Here is a 23,473-nt window from a genome sequence, read left to right as displayed (position 1 = left end):
TGTGATCAGTTCAGTCGCTCAGTCGTGTCCGACTCTTTGCAACCCCATGAACTGCAGCACACCAGGCCTCCCTGTCCATCACCAACTCCCGGAGTTCACCCAAACCCATGTCCATTGTGTCGGTGATGCCATCCAACCGTCTGATCCTCTGTCATCCTCTTCTCCTCCTGCCCTCAACCTTTCCCAGCATCAGGGTCTTTTCAAATGAGTCAGCTCTCCGCATCAGGTGGTCAAAATATTGGAGTTTCAGCTTCAACATCAGTCCCTCCAATGAACACCCAGGACTGATCTCCTTTAGGATGAACTGGTTGGATCTCCTTGCAGTCCAAGGGACTCTCAAGAGTCTTCTCCAACACCACAGTTCAAAAGCATCAATTCTTCTGAGCTCAGCTTTCTTTATAGTCTAACTCTCACATCCATACATGACTACTGGACAAACAATACCCTTGACTAGACAGACCTTTGTTGACAAAGTAATGTCTCTGCTTTTTAATATGCTGTCTAGGTGGGTCATAACTTTCCTTCCAAGGAGTAAGCGTCTTTTAATTTCATGGCTGCAATCACCATCCACAGTGATTTTGGAGTCCAGAAAAATAAAGTCAGCCACTGTTTCCACTGTTTCCCCATCTATTTGCCATGAAGTGATGGGACCAGATGCCATGATCTTAGTTTTCTGAATGTTGAGCCTTAAGCCAACTTTTTCATTCTCTTCTTTCACTTTCATGGAGAGGCTCTTGAGTTCTTCTTCACTTTCTCGCATAAGGGTGGTGTCATCTGCATATCTGAGGTTATTGATATTTCTCCCGGCAATCTTGATTCCAGGTTGTGCTTCCTCCAGCCCAGTGCTTCTCATGATGTACTCGGCATATAAGTTAAACAAGCAGGGTGACAGTATACAGCCTTGACGTACTCCTTTTCCTATTTGGAACCAGTCTGTTGTTCCATGTCCAATTCTAACTGTTGCTTCCTGACCTGCATACAGGTTTCTCAAGAGGCAGTCAGGTGGTATTCTCATCTCTTGAAGAATTGTCCACAGTTAATTGTGATCCACACAGTTAAAGGCTTTGGCATAGTCAATAATGCAGAAAAAGATGTTTTTCTGGAACTCTCTTGCTTTTTCAATGATCCAGCGGATGTTGGCAATTTGATCTCTGGTTCCTCTGCCTTTTCTAAAACCAGCTTGAACATCTGGAAGTTCACAGTTTACATATGTGATCAGTGATTTTAATAGTGTAACTCTCAATACGGGAAGATGCAGAGAAGGTATACTTTCCTGGACCATGGGTGTCCAGAGATCTTTGACTATTAAGACCTAGTCCAGTAAAAGCACATTGAGTGGCCTGTTGGCAGAATCTTCTCCAGAACTAGGAATGAGCCTTCCTAGCAACGTGGGGGTGAAATGATCATGAAATACTTCCCAAAGTATGGTCCAATTTATGACCATGAGACGGAGAAGGCAATGGCAATCCACTCCAGTACTCATGCCTGGAGAATTCCATGGATGGAGGAGCCTGGTGGGCTACAGTCCATGGGGTCGAGAAGAGTTGGGCATGACTGAGCGACTTCACTTTCACTTTTCACTTTCATGCATTGGAGAAGGCAATGGCAACCCACTCCAGTGTTCTTGCCTGGAGAATCCCAGGGACAGAGGAGCCTGGTGGGCTGCTATCTGTGGGGTCGCACAGAGTCGGACATGACGGATGCGACAGCAGCAGCAGCAGCATGACCATCAGAGAGCCCTGTCAATTGCAGTTTGGCACTTGCCAAGATCATTTGCCATGACTGAGCAGCAATAACAATGAGGGCATCTGCCGTCTGCCTCTGCAGGGATTGAGCCCTGTGCTGCTGCAGCTGCCGACCTTCAACACCCTCTGAAGGGCATCACAGGGGAGAGTGGGGCACTCTGGCTCCGGGGAAACAGGCGGAACAGGTCTTCAAATACTGAGGTATTTTCAGAAACTGATTTCATGGTCCCAGTCCTTGACTCTCTTCATATCTAGAAAAGCACTGAACCCCTTCGTGGTGACATCGGCTCCTCGTGCCTAGCAGAAAACCTTTTGTAAGGTAAGCACTTGATTGCACTGAACTCCTCCTTCACCAAAATCTTATGTACCGACTCTTTGGAGCAGTCTCTCAGAGCTATCTGAGGTGCTGTCTTCCAGGCTACAGTCCTCATTTTACCCCAAATAAAACTTAATTCATAACTCTCACGTTGGGCATCTTGTTCGGTCAACAGTATATTGAAAGTAAGTTAGATAATTCTCTATTAAATATTTAATCTGTTTATTTGTGTATAACGAGTGGTTTCTTTGGTTAAAAAATCCTTTGAACCTGAAATGGAAGTTGAAGCTTTCGGCAAAACAGCAGGATGATGGAGGACAAGATAAATGATCACATATTTGATCACATATTCCTCATTCTCAAAGTTAAGAATTCTCCCACTAGACATGCACAGAAAGGCTCGTTGGAGGTCAAAAAGGGAGGAGGTGCCACCCCATAGCATGTGATGTCAACCTACCTACAGGCCTCTTTGCTGGAATCCATCTTGGTTAAGAGGTGTGCACACGTGGGAGCACCCTGAGATAAACCGAATATGGACTCAGCAGCAGGCAAAGCAAGACGATTGGCCAAAGGAAATTCATGAAGAAACACTCATAAAAGTGATTCAAGCTACCTCAAGGCCACAAATCTCCTTCTGAGCCTGCCTTCGTGTCCATCCACACACACTCTTTTTCCTTCTAATAAAGACTTGTTTCACTACTTTCTGTTTCTATGTGGAAATTCCTCTTACACAGCTGCTGGGCGAGGGCCTTGTCACTGGTTGCTGTCCCTTGTGGTCTAGTGGCTAGGACTCAGTGCTCCCTCCTTCCCTGGCTCCATTTCAGTCTTTGGCAGGGAACAGATATACCCTGCTTCAAACGGTAGCAGGCCATCTGTCTGCATCCCACCTATTTCCCCAGTGTCAGCTAGATTCCATGCTGGACTACAAAACCCCTGCCCCAGATTTCACAGCAACAGTCAGGGTTGAGGTAGGTGTGAGACAGTGGTGGAATACGACCCAGTAAGTTACCCTTGGATCCTGAATTGGATCAAAGATCACAGAGACCCTGGGTCTCCCTGGTAGCTCAGCTGGTAAAGAATCTCCTGCAATGCAGGAGACCCCCGGTTCAATCCCTGGGATGGGAAGAGCTGCTGGAGAAGGGATAGACTACCCAACTCCAGTATTCTTGGGCTACACTGGTGACTAAGCTGGTAAAGAATCTGCCTGCAGTGTGGGAGGCCTGGGTTCGATCCCTGGGTTGGGAAGATCCCCCGGAGAAGGGAACAGCTACCCACTCCAGTATTCTGGCCTGGAGAATTCCACGGACTAGAGTCCATAGGGTGGCAAACAATCCGACACGACTGAGTGTCTTTTCACTTTCTTTCACAGAGACCCTACCCCACCTCCCACCCCACCCCGTGACAGAAGCTCCACCCCTGATCTCAGCACTGCTTCTACCAGGGGAGGTGGTCTTACCAGACTGGTCCAGGAATCCAGAAGTCAGGGACCCCGGAAGCGTAGGAGATGGGTTTCGGGCTTCCCTGTACCACCCCCGAAGCCACATTGTACTTTTTCAAACACAATCATACACAAGAAAGCAACTGGACTCTTGCAATACATATTTTTTATCATTTCTTGAGGCCGTCGGGGCCGGAACTGCAGCCTGCAGACCTCCCAGGAGAGGGCCAGCCGCGGTCGAGCCCCGGGGAGGTGAGGGGCGTGCGAGGATCTGGGTGTCGGGGCGGGAATGGGGGCCTAGCGCGCTGGTTCTGCACCGCCTGCGAGACCAATCCAGGAATCAGCGCCACTTCCTGACTCCTGGAGAGCTGCTGTACCCCTTGCGGGCCAAGGCCGCGGGGGCGCCACAGCCTGAGCCCTCGCTGTCGCGCAGGCGCACTGAGCCACACGGATCCCTCTGCCTGCCGCTTTCCCGCCGCGCAGGCGCACTGAGCCGCGCGCCGAGGCGCGATCGCGAACAGCCGGGAGCAGGCCTGAGGGCGATGGGCGGGGCCCCTGTTGCCCTGTGGCTCGGCCGTCGCCCCGCCCACTTCCGGCGTGCGGCTCTTCCGGGCGAAGGCGCCTGGCCTGGGTCTGAGGTGGGGCGCCTCCAGACGACGAGGGAGACGACGATCGACCGTCAAGGCCGCAGCCACCATGGCGTCCAGCGGAGTCCGCGGGCCGACGCCGCGCTGGGGACCGACACTCGGCGGCGCTGCGCTGTTCCTGCTGCTCCTCCCGGCGGCCGCCGCTCAGGGTGAGGGCGGTCGGGGGCACAGGGTCAAGGGGTCGAGGGGACCGGGCGAGGTGAGAACAGGGGGAGCAGGGTCCCGGTCAAGGAGGGCAGGGGGTCGAAGCCGCCCGGGGTCGCTGCTCCAGGCCCGCGCGGTTTGCGGGGACGGCCGGGGGCCACCCGAGTGTCCGTCCGTGGCCTTGGCCGGCCCTTTGTCCTGGGTCAGCGTTCGGGGTGGTCCGGGACCGCGGGGGCGGCCCGGCCGAGCGCGCTGTCCCCTCTTTAATGGCCCCGCCACCCTGGGAAAAAGCTGTCGACTGTGGACCCGGGGTCGGAAGCAGAGCTCGAGAGCTCGCCTGACCCACAGCAGGTCAGCGGCTGGAGTCCAGGGGCCTGGCCCTTGTGTGCGCACTGCTGGTGTGTTGGGGGGCTTTGCTCCCCTCGAGGAGACCTGTGTGCAGCCCTTCCACCGATGCTCACTGTGCAGAGTAGCCCCCTCTGAGGAGCTCCAGGGTCAGCGGCCGGTGCTTGAACTTGGCCTGCCTTGCTGGGGCAGGTTCTAGGCTCTCCAGAACTTCCCTACTTGGGTAGGTGGGTGGCCCTCCTTGTTTATCCCACCGCTTCTCAGTAACCACCTGTGCCAGGTGCTGAGCCCACATGATGACTGGCTGATGGAGGCGCTGAGTTCCTGGGCTGCCTGACCTGGAAATAGCAGTTAGAGGGGTGAGGGGTGAGGAGAGTTCATGACCTAAGAGCTTAGAAGCTCCAGAAAAGGGGCTGCTGGAGGGCAGCATCCTGAGGGTGGTCTACACGTGGGTGGGGATCTTGGAGGGTTTGATGGGGGAGCTGTGTGTGGCGGGCGGGGGGTGGGGGGTAATCACCAGTGTGAAGAACACAGCCTCTGGCTGGTGACCTCACCCACCTGGGCCAGCCTAAGGGGCCGGGGCGTCTCAGCTCTGGTCAGCTGTAGCTGCATCAACTCTGTTTAGCACTGCAAGGCACCTTTCCTCTGTGTGGTCTGAGCAGGTGTCTGAGTGCAGCGCTGCGTGAGTCTCTTCAGTCTCCTTCTAAACATACTTGTGTGCAGACTTGTGACAGTATCTCTTAGTGCAGCAGTGGAGTTGCACAGAATAGGGAACTTTTGGTTGAAATTGACTTTTCAGCACAAATGTGAATTTTCAGCACAAAAATTATGTAGCTGTAGAGAAAGAGTTGTTACGAAGACCTGGCTCCCATGACCATGGGTCCAAGGAGCCCTGTGAGCTGGTCTGTTTGACCTGGGAGTGCTTTTTACTAAACAGGCTGGATGAGAGCCAAATATGCTATCACCCAAGAGCCTCTCCTGGGTGGCTGAAGGGCCTGCGCTCTTGCATTGTTAGAGTAGGTGTGTCAGGAAACGCCCCCAGTGTGTTTGGCTGCTTCCTTTTCACGCTGGCTTGGCCCTGGACTTCTGAAGCCGCCAGAGACCCCAGTTTGGGAATGAAACCAGGCTTAGTATTTCAGGAGAAAAGCCGCTGTTTTTCTAGCCACACTGAGCACTGAGGTACCCCTTTCCCACAGAGCCTGGGCTTGCTGTGTAATTTCACTGCTTGTCATGCCATAGGAATGTGACTTCCCAATCTAAGATACTTTGCATTCTTTGAAGGATGCTGTGCGTATTAGTCAGGAGAAATTACCCTAAAGAAACAGAACCAGCAGGATATATGTAGAGTTATGAGGGCCTGGCTCACGGGACCATGAGGCTGAGGAGCCCCAGGAGCCACCCTCTGCTCAACCAGGGAGAGCTGGCGTGAGGTCCAGTCCACACCTCAAGGCCAGGCAGCAGGGAGCCAGGGAGTCACGGTGCAGTCTAAGCCTGAAGGCTCGCTGGCAAGGGGAGATGGCATCTCAGATCACATGGCAGATTCGTGCTGCCCTGCCATTCTGTTCTGTCAGGGCCTCAGTGGATTGGGAGATACCCACCTCCCTGGAGAGGGCCAGTGCTTTCATCTGTCCACCCGTTCAGATGCTAATCTCTTCTGGAAACACTTTGAGGATACTGCCGGAACTGTTTTGGGAATTCCCTGGCAGTCAAGTGGTTAGGACTCGGTGCTTCCACTGCCAGGGGCCCTGGTTCCATCCCTGCTCGGGGAACTAAGATCCTGCAAGCCATGAGGCGTGGCCAAGAGGAAGAAAAAAATCTTCGTAAAAAGGAAAAGAGAAACGGTGTTTTACCAGCTCTCTCTGCATCCCTTAGCCCAGACAATTGACAGATAATATTAAACACCACAGGTGTGTGAACTCAAAGACCATCACAACAGTCCAGAACCAGCCGTGTCTTCTCTGCTGTGCGCTTGGGTGGAGGGGAGGCATTAGGAACCCACGAGGTGTTGAGCTTCGGAGAGGAATTTATTGAATTGAAGAAGTTTCGTGGGCTTTGGACCCCACTTTAATTGTTTATGGGGTCAGACTCCGGCTGAGTTTCATCTTTACATCCAGAGGGAAGGCGACCCCTGAAAGGACCTCAGTCTGTTGTCCTAAACAGAGGGATCCAGAGGAGCTGTGGGGGTGGAGGTGGGGCTCCTTCAGCACTCTTTCAGTACAGCAGCACTGCAGTACTGCTGCTGAAAACGGGGCAGGGGGCTCCCAAGCAGGTCACAGGGCAATGGGTGTGTGCACGGGTCTGAACCTTTGCCTTGCCGTGTACTCTCCTTCCCCCTTTTCTGCCGAGGTGGTAAGACAGCCAGGACTTTCTGTCTAAACTTGCCGCTGCATTTCTCCTGTGAAGGTGACAGCCGCAGTACCCCCCGCCCCCGTGTCCTTTCACCCTGCACCATGGCCACAGTGCCTGATTCTGGGGGCCTTCCACTGCCGCCGGCATGCCCAAATGCAGCCCTCTGGTCTGTTATGTTCCACTGGCAATATGCTTACTTGTTGCCTTGTTAGAAAACATGTCTGTTCACACATGTAGTGTGTGTCCTTCCATGGTTAAGCAGGACTTGCCTGAAACTGTAGGAAAGAACTCACATGTACCATGGTTGGTATGTCCTGAGAACCCTTTTTCTTTAGCTTAGTTTTCCTGAGAGCACAAGACTTAAGGTTTTCCAGTGACTGGCTCAGAGTCCAAGCTGGAGAGCCCGGACTCAGCGACATTGCCCCTTCAAGCTTGGGATCTTGAGCGGGCTTTTTGGCTCCAGATTTCCTGTTTCCATGATGAGATAAAATGGCCTGAATGACCAAGAGTGCTGGTCTGAGTCAGATGTAAATAGTTAACATGTTGCCCTTTCTTACTACACCCTGGTGTTTTCAAGGCTTTGTGCTGACTTTGTGAGGGCTGTATAACATTGGCATTTCTGCACTGAGAACCTGCCTAGTGGTTCCAGGCCATGCTGGGAGCAGGAGGGCGAGGCCGTCCCCTTGGCCTGCCCCTCCTGGCCTCTCTGTTGACTTGTGTTGGCCTGTGACCTGGAGACCCTGGGCTGGACGGGTCTGCTAGTTCCTGCAGGGCCAGTTGTCACACAGGCTTCTACATTGGAAATTCCCCATGAAGAATTCCTGTGCTTTATTACTGTTGCTCTCTTGGCCTCTGTTAAGATTGACGATAAGGAGGTGCAGGCTTTCTTCAGTTTTTCAGAAGGAATCAAGAGTGGATGTGATAGGCATCATGCAGATGGATCCCCACCGTGCCTCCCCGCCCAGCGCTTCAGAGCTGCAGGGAAAGTTGAAGGAAAGATGGTGCAGTGAACTCCAGAATCCCTGTCTGTTCTTGCAGCCTTGGCCATGTGTGTTCTGCCTTCCTGTCTGTGTCTGCCTGGGACGGCTTATTTGCTTATTTTGGCTGTGCGACGTGACTTGTGGGACTGTACTTCCCTGACCAGGGACTGAACCCAGGCCACTGCAGCGAAAGTGCAAAATCCTATCCATTGGACCACCGGTAAAGTTGGATTACCCAAACCGATGAGAGCAAGTTGTGATGTGGCCATTTTCCCTAAGTTCACTAGGGTGTATCTCCTAAGACGGAAGATATCAGCAGAACGTGACAGTCAGGTCTTCATGGTGACCATTAGGATGCTGCTGAACACTTGAGTTAACACACACCCCCTGCACACGATCACCAGTTACCCAGTAGCATCCTCCAGCCGCTGACCCCAGGCACGCATGTGTTGCTTTTGGCTGTGATGTCTCTTAGCCTCCATTCCCCTGGGGCAGCCCCTCAGCATGTCCTTGGGCTCAAAGGCCTCTTTGTGGTCAGTTTCCTCTGATCTGATTCAAGTGTGTGTGGGGAGGGTTCAGCCACTGGGTGACTGTCCTTCCTGCACCCTTGGAGGCACCTTCTGCCACTGGTCTTGTGGTCACAGGTCGTCGTGGCAATATGTTTATCACTCTTCAGGTGCCTTTTCTCTTCCTAAGTACAGTTGAACGGTGCGGGGGGGGTGTCCTTTGAGACTGTATGTAATCTCTTGTCCCTCCACAAATGGCTCAGTGGTCTTGGCATCCATTGTGATGGAGACTCTTGGCTGGTTGTCCTTCTCTGTTTATTCCATGCTAGTGTGAAATCATGAGCATTCAGGAGGTGAGAGTCTGTCACTCTGATGTTTAAGTCGTGCCAGTTTGGCAAGGAGGACCCCCCCCACCCACACTGGCTTCTGGGCCTTTGTGCCACTCTCGGAGGCAGCAGGCTGTCGGAGGTGACGGTGCCATCTCTGCCCCAGTTGTGGGGCCAGCTGTCGTCCTGCATAGAGCCTGGTGCCTTGTAGTGGGGACAGTATCATCTACCCTCGGCCCCTTGGTGGACAGAACTCAGAATTCAGCCTTCAGGTGAAGCCATCCTCACAGCAGTCCCGCGGGGCTCCCCCTCCTGCCATCCAAGATGGGGGGGGTCAGGGGGCTCCAAACACCTGTGGCAACCCTGCCCTCTTGGCCCTGCTGTGAGAGGCGTTTGGGGGCTGTTAGCTTTCTCTGCCCTCCTGGGCTGAATGTGTCAAAGTAGTCTAAAATCAGCTTCAACACAAACCTAACAGCATGCCACTGGAGGCTCTGAGAAGGATGCTGTTTAATAGTGATTGCCTTAGAATGGTATGACAAAAATGGGCTTTTATTTTTAAAAATGGGATGTACAAAAACTACACTATTGAAGAGAAGCGCTCCCCAGCCCTCTCAGGGAGCAGTTTACTGTACAGGTCCTGGTCAGCAAACGTTATGAATGAGACTGACTTAGACCTAAAGCGCCCTTTCCTTGCATTTTCTCATGAGCATCTCAGGAAGTCCAGGGAGTTGTGGGACCCAGGTGGTGAGCACTGCTCAGCCCACCGTTGGGTTTGTCACATTCTTAAATTACAGACACCCCCACCCCCGCGCCTCCCTGCACACGTCATGACCGTCATTACTGAGAGCTCAGTGTTCCTCTTTTCCTAGATCCATTCTATGTGCAGTGAGATGCAGGAGCCTACGTGTGCTGTCGAGTGCATTCCACCTGTGCAACCCTGACCTCTTTCCAGCCTCAGAACAGGCGTCTCCAGCGGTCGGGGCCCACCCAGTCCGACCTGCCCCCCGCAGTTGAGTCTCACCTGTCCCGAACCCTTTGGTGGGGGCCTCTCCCGGCTCTCATGGTCTGTAGAATCATTTGTGTGCAGGCGCGCTTCTCTTTGGCGCTGAAGAGTGTCCCACTGCAGGACTCTCCAGTCACCTCTGTCCCCCGCCCCCCAGGCACTGCGTGTGAGGAGGAGGTGGTGCTGGGAGGGGAGCATGCTCCCACTAGGCAGGAGGATCTCTGGACCTGCGGGCAGGCCTAGGGGCATGCATGGTGCCTGGACCCCTGGGCCGTGTTCAGCTCTCGGCTGTTACCATATGTAAAGTTTGCTGTCAGCCCTCCTGTGCATGGGGGTCCTGGTGTGTCTGGGACACACAAGACTGAGAGTGGAATTGCTGAGTCTCGGGGGAGCATCTGTTTGTTTTCAAGTGGCTGAGCCATTCTGCACACCTACTGACATGCTGAGAGCCCCCGATCCTCACCACGGTTTCACCTCCTCAGTTCTCATGGGTGTGAAGTGGGACCTGACTACGACCCCTGTGCCTTTCCTGGTGGCCAGGGGTTGTGCTCAGGCCTCTTCTGCGTGTGCGCGCATGTCGGGGCAGCCTGGATTGAAGAGCAGCTGCTTGATGGTGGGTTGGAGAGTCTTTGTGCACCAGCTCTCCCCTGACTGGCTTGAGTTCCAGAGCTGTTAGCTGCTCAGCTTTGAGTCCTTCCTGTAGTGGTTGTCCCGTGAAGATGCCCGAGAGGTGGGAGTGTGCGGGGTTCTCCATGGGGTTGGAACGGTTTCTCCCTCCTGCCTGGGGGTCTGGCTGGGGGCTGAGGCCTGGCTCAAGCCCAGCCTGGCACTGCTGTTTCCTTCGGCTCCAGAGTGTCTGCTGAGGAGCTGGTCAGTGGTGCCCGGGCAAGAAGCAGGTGGCCATCTCCCGGGAGACCCCCGGGGTCAGGACCACGCACGCTGCTGGCATGTCCCCACAGGATTCCACTTAACGAGTCTCAGCCGTGCGCCTTGAAGTCTGGGTGTCCCTCTCCAGGTTCTGAGCATGACTCGCTGTGCCCTGCTGGTGTTGACACTACAGGATTCTCAGGGATGTTCGTTCTCTCCCTGCAGGTTGTTCTCAGAACACAAGCAGGACCTGTGAAGAGTGCCTGAAGAACGTCTCGGTAAGTGGTTTGCGCTCAGCGCGTGAGCCAGAAGCACACTGGCCAGCTCTGACTGCAGGGGCCACGTGCACGGTATGGGGTTCAGGGTGGTCAGTAACAGCTTTTTTTGGGCGATTTAAACTGTCAGGAGGGCTGCACATACCACTGAGTGTTACTAACGTGCTGCTTCAGCTCCTGAGAGCACACGTGTAACAGGCTCACGGCCAGGAACGCATATGAGCCCCGGGGCCCGCAGGTGTGACGTTGGGTGAGCGCAGGTGCTTGGAAGTGGGGGGGCATGCTTAGCCCCTGGTCTGTGACTGTCGACCTGTTCAGGGCTTCCTGCGCGTCATTCCACCTTGCAGGCCTGCTGGGACGGGGCTGGACTGTTCTTCACGTGGGCCCTGAGACATGGCAGGTGTGCCTGGAGTCCTCTGAAAGCCTGACTCCCACTCTGAACCCAGGCAGGGGAGGGCTTCCCTGGTGGCTCAGTGGTGAAGAATCCACCTGCTCAACACAGGAGACATGGGTTTGATCCCTGATCCGGGAAGATCCCACATGCCTCGGAGCAACTGAGTCCCTGTGCTCTGGAGCCCGTGCTCTGTGACAAGAGAAGCCACCGCAGTGAGAAGCCCACGAGCTACAACTAGAGAAAAAGCCTGAGCAGCAGTGAAGACTAGTGCAACCAGCAGTAAAGAGTGCAGAGGAAGGCCAGGCCTTCGGCATGTGAGTCCTGAAGCACGAGAGCTGCTGGAAGGGCCCATAGGCCCCTGCAGCCTGCCAGCGCCCCGTGTGGCTCACTGCGTGCTTGCACCTCATTCTCTAAAAGCAGGAGGGAGACGGTGGCCGCACTGCCGCGCAGGAGAGCTTACCGCAGCGCGCTCCAGGGCCCTCGGTGAAACCGCAGGGGAAGAGTGGGAGGAGGATGAGATGTTTAAACCTTGACGGTTTTAAAATGGAGGATTTCCCCCAGTTTGTAACTCGGGAGAGAACCACTGAAATGGAAGGCTCCTCAAATGGCCAGAGCGAAGCGGGCCTCGCTGCTGTTGGTCATTGTGAGCACGAGGCCCCGGAGTGTACACTGCCTCGGCGGCCCTGGGACCCCAGGTTTCTTGGCGACATTTGTTTGGTAACAGACTCTTATCCTAACCTGGGATGGAAAAATAACATTGTTTTCCACCCTGTTAAAACCTGGAAGAAAAACAACTTAGTGAAAACTTTACTTTCAAGCATAAAGATACCCCGAATGTTCTAACCTGGGTGGACTTGGTAGGTGGCTCAAACCTCCCATCTGAGCCAGCACATGCCTGGCTCTGGGCCCCTGCCTGGTGTGCCAGCCAGGTCCCCACCACGTGTTCCAGGGACACAGACAACATGGCTTCAGGTTCCCTAGCTCCACTTTCTCTTCAGTTGCATCGTCTTTAAAGTGGACCACTCGGTGGAGTTGTAGAGGTCAAGTTAGGGTCTTGGCAGGGTAATAACCCTAGGTGGACACCACTCAGCCGCCTGGCTTGGTCCCTCCCGCAAGGGATGTGGACCCTCCAGTGAGGGGCGTGGGGAAGCACACGGTGCCTGCCTTCCTGCCAGTGCTGCAGGAAGCCGCGAGCCATGGAGGTGTCTGCTGGAGGAGCTTTGAGTGAGGAGGGCCTTGGTGGGTGGCTGGAGTTGAGCTGCTTGTTGGGAGGGGGCTGAGGCGGGAGCAGCAGTGGCGGGGCGGTGCCGGGCGGACTCTGGCCCGTCTGACGTCCTATCGTGGTCTCTGCCAGTGCCTTTGGTGCAACGCGAACAAGATGTGCTTGGACTACCCAGTGACCAAAGTCCTGCCGCCCAGCTCCCTCTGCCGGCTAAGCTCCGCACGCTGGGGTGTGTGCTGGGGTAAGTCGCCCCCTTCTTTGGTTTCTTGCAAAACCAGTGTCGTTTTGAACATTCTGGTTGTGCTCAGTGAAGGGCAGACACCAGAAGTGGGGAGGGCCGGTGAGAGTGCTGGTGTCAGAGAGGGGTGGCCCAGGTTTGACGGCCATGGCCTCGGTTCTGCAGGCATCTCCCCGCGTCCCAGGGCCGCGCAGGTGGTGTTAGCACCTGTCCCGGTGGTGGTGCTTCTTCTGGGGAGATGCGCGCTCAGTGAGACCCAGGCTGGTTTCTAGTGGCCATATGAGTTGGTGGGTGGTACATGCTGCCACCTGGAACTCATTTTTATGAGTTGGGCTTATTAATCCTTTCCTTCGTGGCTTAGGTTCGGGGCCTTCTAGAGGCCCGCCTGGCTGCAGGTTGTGGGAGCTGGTTCTCTCACAGGGAGTTGTGATGGTCCGTTTGTGTGTTTGCGTCTTGGGTTCATCTACAATTTATTCTCTGTTACCTGTTTTTCTAAATGATTTCTATCTCAGAATCTGTCAGCCTTCAACTGAACAACTCACTTCTGATTTCCCCCGCTGAAACCTCGGGGACCCAGAAGTTTGTGTCTATGTGAGTGTGTGTGTGTGCGCGCGTGTACACGTCTAGAAACATGCCTGTTGATGTCCACGTAGCTGGCTGTCCCCATGGCCACCCTCGCTCCAGAAAGGCTCCCTGGGCCTCGCCAGTGTCTGCTTCGTCCTGGTGTCTGTCTCCCCGGGACCTGCCCTCCCACCTGTTCTGCAGAGACAGCTCTGGTTTCATGGAACCGTGGGCATCTTGGGCTTGAACTGTTAAAGTGCTTTTAACAGTTGGAACCATGACTCCTCTAACACAATGCACAATTGAGCCCTCACCCACTCTCTCCAAGCCTGAACTCTAGAGTACACGCATGCATGTGTACAGACACTCGTATTCTAGAGGACCCGCACACATATGCACGTACGTGTGTGCAAAACACACAGTCATACTCTAGAGGACACGCATGCACGTGTGTGGACACACACCACACACTTGTGTGCTCAGTGGGTTTTCACAGGAGCCTGCAGGTGATGCCACTCAGCAAGACACACAGACCACATCCAGTACTTGCCTGTCCCCTGGGACCCCACGGGTGACTGCTGTGGTGCGCTGGTGGACATCGGCTGTATGTGGGCTGCCGTGTGCTCCTGTGTGGGCTGAATGCAGACGCCTACAGCCCTGGGCATGCCCTTAGGAGCAGACTGCCGGCTCATACCAGCAGTTTAGCCTGTCAGCCACACGTTTCTCAGGCCGCCCCAGTTGACGCTGCTTCAGGCAGGGTGGGGCCCTGGTTGGTCCTTTTCTGTGACGTGAGGTTCCTGCCCTGGGGCTGTGAGTGTGGCTGGACACAGGACATCTGGCACTGGGCAGTTTGGGGAGGGGGGCTCTGCACTCCACGCAGGCTCGCACTGGGTGAGGGGGTGCTGGGGGGCAGTCTTTGTGGTAACAGGAGGGTGGAGTGCCCGCAGTTCCCAAGAGAAAGTGTGATGGACACAGTGGAAAGTGTTGGGTTCATCCTTGGGCAAGCAGGGAGCTGGGATCTCGTCCAGGGGAGCCTGGTCGGGCTGCTGGAGACACTCCTGGTTCATCTGGTCACGGCACACCTCGCTCTTATGCAGGCTTGCACCCCAGCTGCTTTCCATTCTTAGAGGTGCCTGTAGGGGCGTCTTACCCAGTTCTCTTCATAATCGTGTGGGCTTGTGATTGTGACAGCCTTAAATGTATACATTCAGTTGGAGAACAGTGAAGTCTCTATCATTTGACCCCTTGTCCAGGACCGGGTCTGTCTTTGCTCAGGTCTAATACGTCTTCCCCATCACAGTGAGGTTTCTGTTTCTGCTTTATAACCGGGTCTAGCTGCTGACGAAAAAGGCTCCTGTGGGGGCAGGTGTGTCTTAGAGCCACGGTCTTCTTGGTCTGACCGGTTTTTAAAGTTGATTATTCGGTAGTTCTCTAACCTAAAAGTTTCACCCTCTGCTTGCGAGGGTCTTGTGTTACGTCTATTTCTTGTGTTTTTGGCACTTCCAGGATAGGTCAGGGGAGAAAAAACCACAAGATTGACGGCCAGTGCTGTCATGATGGCAGCCTGAGGTGGCTCTGGGGTGGGGGCACCGGGGCGGTGGGCATCTGCCTCCCCCACCCCCAGCAGGGTCGAAGGTTATCAGTTCCGTGAGGCAAGTCCAGTGCTGCAAGCTATCATGGGAGGGTCCCACCACCATCCAGGAGTACAGGGCGGGGCTGGGCTGACTGGACGGTGCCAGGCTGTGCTGTGAGAGGCTCTGGTGTGAATGGAGTGGAAAAGTACTGACCGGCTGGTTTTAATTTGTAAACCCTCAAGAGAAGCTGGAAAGAATTGGAACCTGTCCTAAGTGTGTTTGGTCTGGACAGGAAACCATAGTCAGCTGATGGCAGCAGTGCCGTTTTCCACTCCCTGGGTGTCCCTTGGCCTGGGCCATGGCTCTGGCGGGCCCTTGGCTTGCACAGGCGGACATGCCTTCTGCTGGCCTTTGACTCAGGTTGTCAGAGCAGGGCTGGTCTCCCTGGTTTTGTCAGCTTTTCTCAGGCGGGAAACATCTCTCCAGCATCAGGTGGTGAGGAAAGTTACCTGTAGCTTGAAGTTGATGGAAACTTGTGACTCAGTCACAGAAACAGGCTGGAGGAAGGTGGGGCATTGCCGCCACACCCCTGGTTCTGGAGGCCCCATGGGGGAGGGGCGTCCCTGGTTCTGGAGGCCCCATGGGGGAGGGGCACTCCTGGTTCTGGAGGCCTCAGGGGGAGGGGCACTCCTGGTTCTGGAGGCCTCAGGGGGAGGGGTGCTCCTGGTTCTGGAGACCCCCCATGGGGGAGGGGCGCTCCTGGTTCTGGAGGTCTCAGGGGGAGGGGCGCTCCTGGTTCTGGAGACCTCATGGGGGAGGGGCGCTCCTGGTTCTGGAGACCCCATGGGAGAGGGGCGCTCCTGGTTCTGGAGACCCCCATGGGGAGGGGCGCTCCTAGTTCTGGAGGCCTCATCGGGGAGGGGCGCTCCTGGTTCTGGAGACCCCACGAGGAGGGGCGTCCCCGGTTCTGGAGACCCCATGGGGGAGGGGCGCTCCTGGTTCTGGAGACCTCAGGGGGAGGGGCACTCCTGGTTCTGGAGGCCTCACGGGGAGGGGCGCTCCTGGTTCTGGAGGCCTCACGGGGAGGGACGCTCCTGGTTCTGGAGGCCTCAGAGGGAGGGGCGCTCCTGGTTCTGGAGACCCCATGGGGGAGGGGTGCTCCTGGTTCTGCAGACCTCACTAGGAAGGGCGTCCCCGGTTCTGGAGACCTCACAAGGAGGGGGCGCTCCTGGTTCTGGAGACCCCATGAGGAGGGCTGTCCCTGGTTCTGGAGACCCCACAGGGAGGGATGCTGCCGGGAGCACTCAGGCCCTAACTCTGCTCCTTTGCACCTGCAGTGAACTTCGAGGCCTTAATCATTGCTATGTCGGTGATTGGGGGCTCCCTGCTCCTGGGGGTTGCCATCTGCTGCTGCTGCTGCTGTTGCAGGAGGAACCGGAGCCGACGGCCAGACAAGAGCGAGGAGAAGGCCATCCGGGAGCGCGAGGAGCGCCGGGTCCGGCAGGAGGAGCGGTGAGGCCCAGCCTGATCGGGGGGCAGCAGGGTGGGGCGCTCCTGCTGCCCGAGCTTCCTCCACGTCTGAAGAGCAGGACCACGTGGAGTGTCCACAGGGTTTTCTCAGGGTGGTGTGGAGGGTGGGAAGCTGAGTGTGGGAGCTGGGCCGGCATTGCTTCTAGGGGGTCGTCCAGTTCTGAGCCAGCAGAGGCTCAGGGGGAGGAAGGCATTTAACTAGGTCCCCTGTCCATCTGAGGCCTAATTGGGCCTCTTGTGTGGCCAGTGCTCTGGTGACCATGTGTCCCTGGTTCTGGAGCCCTTTGGCAAGTGTGTGCAGTGTGGCCAGGGTTGGGGGTGCTGACCTGCCAGCCTGCGGCTGCTGGGGGCCAGGACCTATGTACTCCCCACTATCTTCGGAACTAAGGAGAAGATATTTGCTGATTTGTTTTTATGTGAAAAGAATGTTTTCTAAAATCACAGTAAGGGGCACTGGAATTGGTTTTATCGAAAGGAAGAGTTGAATGACGTGCCATCAAAGCAGCCTTGAGTATGTGCTTAACACCTGCCCATCGCAGTGGGAGTGGCCACAGCCAAGCTGTCCTGCCCGGTCTGGCTCCAGGCCAGAGGGTGTGAGAGGCACAGCTGTTAGAATTATGCTGTAGTTTGGTGCTAAACCAGATTTCTCTGTTTTAGGAGAGCGGAGATGAAGTTGAGACATGATGAAATCAGAAAAAAATATGGTAAGAACAATGGGCTCCCCATTTCTGTTGGCAGGGGTTGGCCTGCCTTCCCGGTCACGTTTTGTGCCGGGCAGTCTCTGCTGTGCTGGGGGTGGCTCTCCAGGAGCACGCGGTTGACCACTGGTCCCCCCAAGTGTTTGTGTCTCCGTCAGCCTTCCCGGCACCTGTGTGCCCGTGAAGTGCTGCCTCCCTTCCCCTCTGCTTTGATTCGCCTTCCAGTTGGGGAGCTTCTGAGCTGCAGGGCCCTGCGTCCCCTGCCCTCATGCTGGAGTTGCTCCTGGCCTGACTTCCTGCCCTCTTGGCAATGACCACACTCAGGCCTTGTCCTGGGAGCTGTGTTGTGTTCTGTTTCAGTGTTTGCTTGGTGAGGTTTTCCGTGGGGGGACTGTTTTCTTTGGTGTTAGGAGCATTGAACCTGCTCCTGTGTTTAGTTGGTTCTGTGCTGATTCTCAAACCACCAAAATCATTGGTGTTCTCTGCACTTGGTTTCCTACGAAATTGGAAATTGTAGAAGGGAGCTTTTTGACATCTCATTAAAATTAGTGTAAATAAGAGACAGGTGGGTGTGTGCTCGCTTACGTGTGTACACACACACACACACATACGTGGACCTGTGCCCAGCCTGCACAAGGCCTTTTCTGGGGCAGTCAGAGATTCCCTGTATTCCTTTCAAGAAGTTGATCAGTTGCCCTGTAATTGCACTGATGGAATTAACTTGTCCGCATTTGTGTGAAGCCCTCTGAATGGCCTGGACTGGAAGGAAAGCCTCTTGACCATGGGAAGAATTCTGGGCGGGGTCAGGGCTGAGCCTGATTGACACATGAGACAGCGCAGACGAAACCCCTTTTCCTTTGGCTTCCTTCTCACAAGGCAGCTTACGTCTGTTTTTCCCTCTGAACTAGAAGTAGCGCCAGGAGCTGGTTTGGGTATTTTTTTCCAACAGGACCTTAACAATACTGCTTGTACTTGGCACATGATAGTTTCCTACCCCAAACCAGCTGTACGTTTCTCCCCAGCTGAGCTCAGTCTTCCCCTGACAGACAGCACCCTTCCTCTGCCCGCACCTGGCCCCATCATCCCCCATGCCCCAAGCCCTGTGAGGAGGAGAGTTTTGCAGTGGCTCCAGCTGTTTAAAGAGAGGGAGAGAGTACTTCTCACACAGACAGCTCCTGGTCTTTGGGTGTTTAGCTCCTTCACTGTTGAACTAACAAGTCACCTTCTGCCTGTGGCCTTAATTCTGAAAATTAAATCAGGATTTATATAGAGCATCTCAAGTATGGTGCTTTTGTTTTCTTCTGTATAATTTAGCCAGCCACGGAGGGATGACACAGGGGCTTTCTTATTTCTTTCTGGATCAGCAAACAAGTCTTTTTTGCTTAGGACCTATTTTTCTTAGAAGTATTGTTTCCAGTAAATTTCACTTTGGTCTTAAAGTCGCCAGTGGTGTGACTTTCTCAGAAGGGTAGTGTCTGAGCTCCTTGCACACCTGTCTTCCTTGGGGCTTCAGTAACCCTTCATACGGGCTTCTTTGGAAACCTTCGTACACAGTCTCATGTGCCGTTTTCTGGCTTTTGTTGCCTGTGGCCGAGTGTATTTCTAATCAGGCTTGTTTTGTTTTCAGGTTTGTTTAAAGAAGAAAACCCATATGCCAGATTCGAAAACAACTAAGACGTACTTGGTGGCGCAGCAAGCAGTCTACAGGCCTCTAGTCAGCAGGGACCCCGCCACCCATCCACCTCCCACTCTGGGGAAGGAAGCGGCCTTGGGCTGAGGCCTGGGAGCTTCTGTTTCCTCTTCTCTCATTTCTGTATTTAGTCACTTGAGACACGAAGGCTGTCAGGGCTTCTCTGTGGTTCTGTTGTCCACTTGGGGAGGAAGCGGCACACCTCACACCTCCGCTCGTCTGTGAGCCAGTGCAGGTGGCCCTGCATCCAGTCCCGTGAGGTCCATGTGCAGGAAGCAGAGCGGTGCAGTCCGTCCTGGGACCTCCCCAACCCCTGTCATCTCCCCTGCATCTCGGGGCCCAGGATGCAGTCTGACCCCACCTACATCGAGTAGTATTGAGCCGTAAACCTTTTTTAATTATTGGATTTTATTCTCCCACCCAAAAGATTCTCCCAAAAAGCTTTATTGTCAAAGTTCAGACTGCTTACGGGGTGATTTTTCAAGTTTGTGTCTTTACTGGTACATCAAGATATTTTTCTAGTGTTCATCTGAATTATAAAACCTCCGACAGGCAGTCGTCGGTCAGGTGCTATCGTGTCCTGGGGGTGGGAGGGCCTCCTGAGGCTCTGCCTGCCTTCTCTTCAGCCCCACTGAGCGTCAGCCTCAGGGTCTCCTAAGTCAGACCCTCCCTGCTGTCTCTGGTGGTCACTCAGGGCTTGCAGGTGACCACAGGCCCTCCCTCAAAAGGAGGGGGCCGCCGATGGGATCTCCACACATAGGCACTGGCGGCTGTCCCGCTTGTCCACCGACCCTAGCTCCCTACCCATCGTCTGTCTCGGCCTGTCCTGGGAATCTCCCACAGAGGCAGCTTCTCAAACAGGTGTTGGGTGCGCATGGTGCCACCCTTGGGGTTCCTTTCTTCAAGATCAAGATGCATGCCCGCAGTCGGTAGCCCTTGCGCTTCCTGGCAGGGACAGCAGATGGTGAGGTCACTGTGAACCGCCTTTCTTAAAAAAATCTGAATAGTCCTAGTTGCCAAACTGTTTTAAATGAGAAAAACATTGAGCTTTGGGAAGGAAGGTGAAGGTGCACAGTAAGTAGGGGTGTTTGTGCGGATCCAGGGGTCGGAGGACATCCTGTCACACGGTCACATGTGCCTGGTTAGCCACACGGATCTGTGTTTGACCTCACAGTTCCACCCTCAGGTTTCACAGACCCGAAACAACCTTTAACAAAGCCTTTTGTCTTATTTCTCTGATTTCTTGGGCATTTGATAGCAGTGAAAGTATTATGAAACATTCCTAAATATTACAGCCTGCAAATTTTTACTTTATGCTGTTTGTTCATAAACTTTGTAGTAGACTTTAATGAACTTTGTATTAACATGGTAGTTAGTATAGATGTAAAATCACCCTTTCTTGACTTGAGGCTGCTGAGCTGAAAGCAGAGCCGGGTTGCAGATAAAACAGGTTGTTAGAGCAGGGTTGCTGGTGCACGTGCCGCCCTCCCACACAGCACAGAGCCCTCCCGGGAGCGGCTCCGCAGTCTTACATTCTTCTGAAGCAGCACAAAGAACAGCCAGAGATTGTAACCTCAAGGAAACCACGAGTCTGGAGTGCCTTAATCTTTAACCAGTTTCCAGTCAGCTGATTAATACATGCTTTTGTTGACTATGCCTTGCGTTCCTTGTGTTTCATTTCTGGGGGCTGTGGATGTGAGTGCTTGGGGAGCAAGGGCAGCAGGGCTGCTGGAGTATAAGATGGACTTCAGGACCCATTGGCACGAGTGCGCAGCCTGCTCCTAATGCTGGGCTGGTAGGGAGCCTCCACACCATGAGGTGAGTGGTCCCCGGGCCCTGCCCTGCCATGGGTTCATTCCTCCTGCAGCTCCCCTGCTTCAGACCTGTGACCAGTACAGACACCTCTCGCCTCGTCCCCTGCTCCCTCCCCCTCCCAGGGGTCTCAGTGCCTGGTGTGAGGAGGGCCCTTCCATCTTCTGAGTTGCTGCTTAGTTGGGATTTTTTTGAGCACAAGCCACATGTCTCTTTGATCAGCAACAAACGTTCTCTGCTCCAAACTCCGAGGATAGTCTCAGTCACAGGGTTGCTGAGGGCAACTGGAAGGGACGGACAGGCAAGGCACCGTGATAGGAGGTTGGACCTATTCACACGTGGGACTCGGTTCTGCTGCCTCCCCTCAGGACACAACTCAGGAAGGGAAACCACGGTGGGGACCAGGCTAGGTGGCTGCTTGGGGAAACTAGCCCACCTCCCAGGAAGGTTCCAGGCACTCACTTGCCCACCAGCACTGGCTGAGGGACAGAGGTTGTGCCAGCCCACAGGGAGCCTGCCTGCTCAGTGCCTGAATCCCAGGGGTCCAGGCACCAAAATGAGCAGGAGCCTCTTCATGGGCCACAAGACTACAAAGGCCTGGGCTCTGGAGTACATGGTGGCGGGTCCGGGATCAGAACTGGGCCGGCATGCCCACCGCCCCCCTGCCCCCCACCCCAGTCAGCTTGCCCTGGGCCCTGGGACCCTGACTCCACATTCCTGCACCTCTCCCTGAGCCTGCTGGGCATCACAGGCCTCTGACCACAGCTGTGTGGCCTCGATGATCCGTGACTGCAATGTCCAAGCGTGCTGCCCACCATCGTCATCAGCAAGTCAGTAACTGGCCTCCAGGGGACATTCTAGCATGTTCCCAACAGCCAGACCCCTGGCAGGCCACCTGCCCTGATCAGGTCGCTTTCCCCCACTGTTGCGGGTGCACAGGGTCTGGCTGAGCATCTGGGCTCCCTGCTACCTGCTCACCAGGCCCATCAGCTCCAGTGATGTCATAATCAGGTCAGGCGCTGCAGATGACAGAGCCAGAAGGCCGACTGGCCTGTCAGTGTGGAGGCACAGGTGTCAGGTTCTCTTGGCTGGCAGGGCTGGGAGAGGAGAGGGAAGCAGGTGCCAGGCCAGCAGCTGGAGGGGGCCCAGGTGCTGGGAGCCGAGTTAATTCACCCCGGCAGCTGTGACCCTTGGGGCCTGGCTTGTGACCTCAGCCACTCCTCAGGACTCATCTGCCCTATAACAGCCAGAAGGGGGCTCAGAGGATCTTGGAGTGCCTCTGCTCCAGCCACCGTGACAAGACCACTGACTTGAGGCATATACAACAGACATTTCCTGTCTCAGAGTCTGGAGGCCGGGGGTCTGGGCCCTGGGCGTCTCAGGCGGCGCTTCCTGTGGGAGCGTGTGGCTGTCCCTCTGTATGTCTGTCCCGCACCTCCTCGCCTTGGAAGGACCCGGACAGACGGGATTAGGGCTCACCCAGCGACTTCATTCTAACTTCATTTCGTCATTAACCATCCCCTCTCCAGAGCTTGACATTCTGAGTGCTGGGGTTAGGGCTTCGGCCTGTGAATCTGGGGGACACGACTCAGCTCGTTATGGGCAGGGAGCCCTGCATTTGGCCCTTGGGGTGCAGGAGCCAGTGGCGCCCGCGCTGGGATGCAGGGCTCGGCTCACCACCTCAGTGGCAGGGGTGGCTTCCACGGTTTCTCAGGCCCATCGACAGGGCGGTCTTCCCTTCAGTCCCAGGCACCGGTGGGGAGGTGCCAAGTGAGCTCGCCCCTGACACATGTCTGGGCCTCTGGTTCCCACGGACCCACAGTGAGCTAGACTCCAGTGGGACCCATCCTCATCTGGCCTCCACAGGCCCCACTCTGGCCAGTGGACCTCGGTGCTGGCCATGTCCCACAGAAAATGTTAGCCATTCAGTCATATCTGACTCTGCGACCCCCAGGCTGTAGCCCACCTGGCTCCTCTGTCCTTGCCATTCTCCAGGCAAGATTATTGGAGTGGGTTGCCATTCTCTCCTTCAGGGGTTCTTCCCAACTCGGGGATTGAATCTCAGTTTCCTGCAAAGGAACTTCTTTATCATCTGAGCCACTGGGGAAGCCCCTGCAGAGCCGGTAATAACACCTGAGGGTCAGGGATTTCCTTTACTCCAGGACAGTGGCCCTTGAAAATGGCTACAGATCCATCTGGGGAAGCCCTGAGAACCACTCCATGGTCTCACCTGTGGCTAAATGACAGGGTCCTTTCTCACCAGCCTGGAGACCACTGGGGAACAGCTGGGTGTCCCCATTACCGTCACAGCTGGGTTTTTGTCCGAATGTATATGCACACTCAGTCATGTCTGACTCTGTGACCCCATGGACTGGAGCCCACCAAGCTCCCTGTCCATGGGATTTCCCAGGCAAGAATACTGGCCCAGGCTGCCATTTCCTTCTCCAGGGGATCTTCTAGACCCAGGAATCAAACTCGCTTCTCTTGCATCTCCTGCATTGGTAGGCGGGTTCTTCACCAGCTGAGTCACAGGGGATGCCTTTGTCAGACTTCGGGAAGTCTTTGACCAAAAGATCTAGAATTTTCCTGCCTGCTAGCTTAGCAGCCATGCATCAGTTTCATTCTCAGGGCCCCTCCTCTGACAATTCCTGGGGCTCAAAAAATTCCGATTTGTCTCCTTCCTTCCAGGTGACATATTATTTGCTCCTGGTCTATCTCTAGCTTCTGGTGCTGACCCCTGGCATCCACCCCACCAGACGGATAAAATCTGCCTTGGTGATCCACAGCAGACTCTCCAGTCTGCAGAGGTCAGC

The 23,473-nt window shown here is 55.1% G+C and overlaps 1 protein-coding gene across 1 annotated transcript; it reads left to right on the top strand.

The window, feature by feature from the left end:
- The first annotated feature begins 4,086 nt into the window (after positions 1-4,086).
- Positions 4,087-20,504, top strand: PTTG1IP (PTTG1 interacting protein). Its single transcript, XM_055415204.2, has 6 exons — positions 4,087-4,295; positions 10,892-10,944; positions 12,690-12,798; positions 16,268-16,442; positions 17,118-17,164; positions 18,786-20,504. Exons 1-6 carry the CDS (start codon positions 4,196-4,198, stop codon positions 18,830-18,832), a joined length of 531 nt encoding a protein of 176 aa, XP_055271179.1. The 5' UTR covers positions 4,087-4,195; the 3' UTR covers positions 18,833-20,504.
- The last annotated feature ends 2,969 nt before the right edge of the window (positions 20,505-23,473 follow it).

Source organism: Moschus berezovskii, chromosome 1 (genome assembly GCF_049115385.1).
Source record: "Moschus berezovskii isolate FMDL1 chromosome 1, NW_MosBer_1.0, whole genome shotgun sequence".
NCBI lineage: Eukaryota > Metazoa > Chordata > Mammalia > Artiodactyla > Moschidae > Moschus > Moschus berezovskii.
Note: the sequence above shows the minus strand (reverse complement) of the source record. Positions and strands in the feature narration are given on the sequence as shown.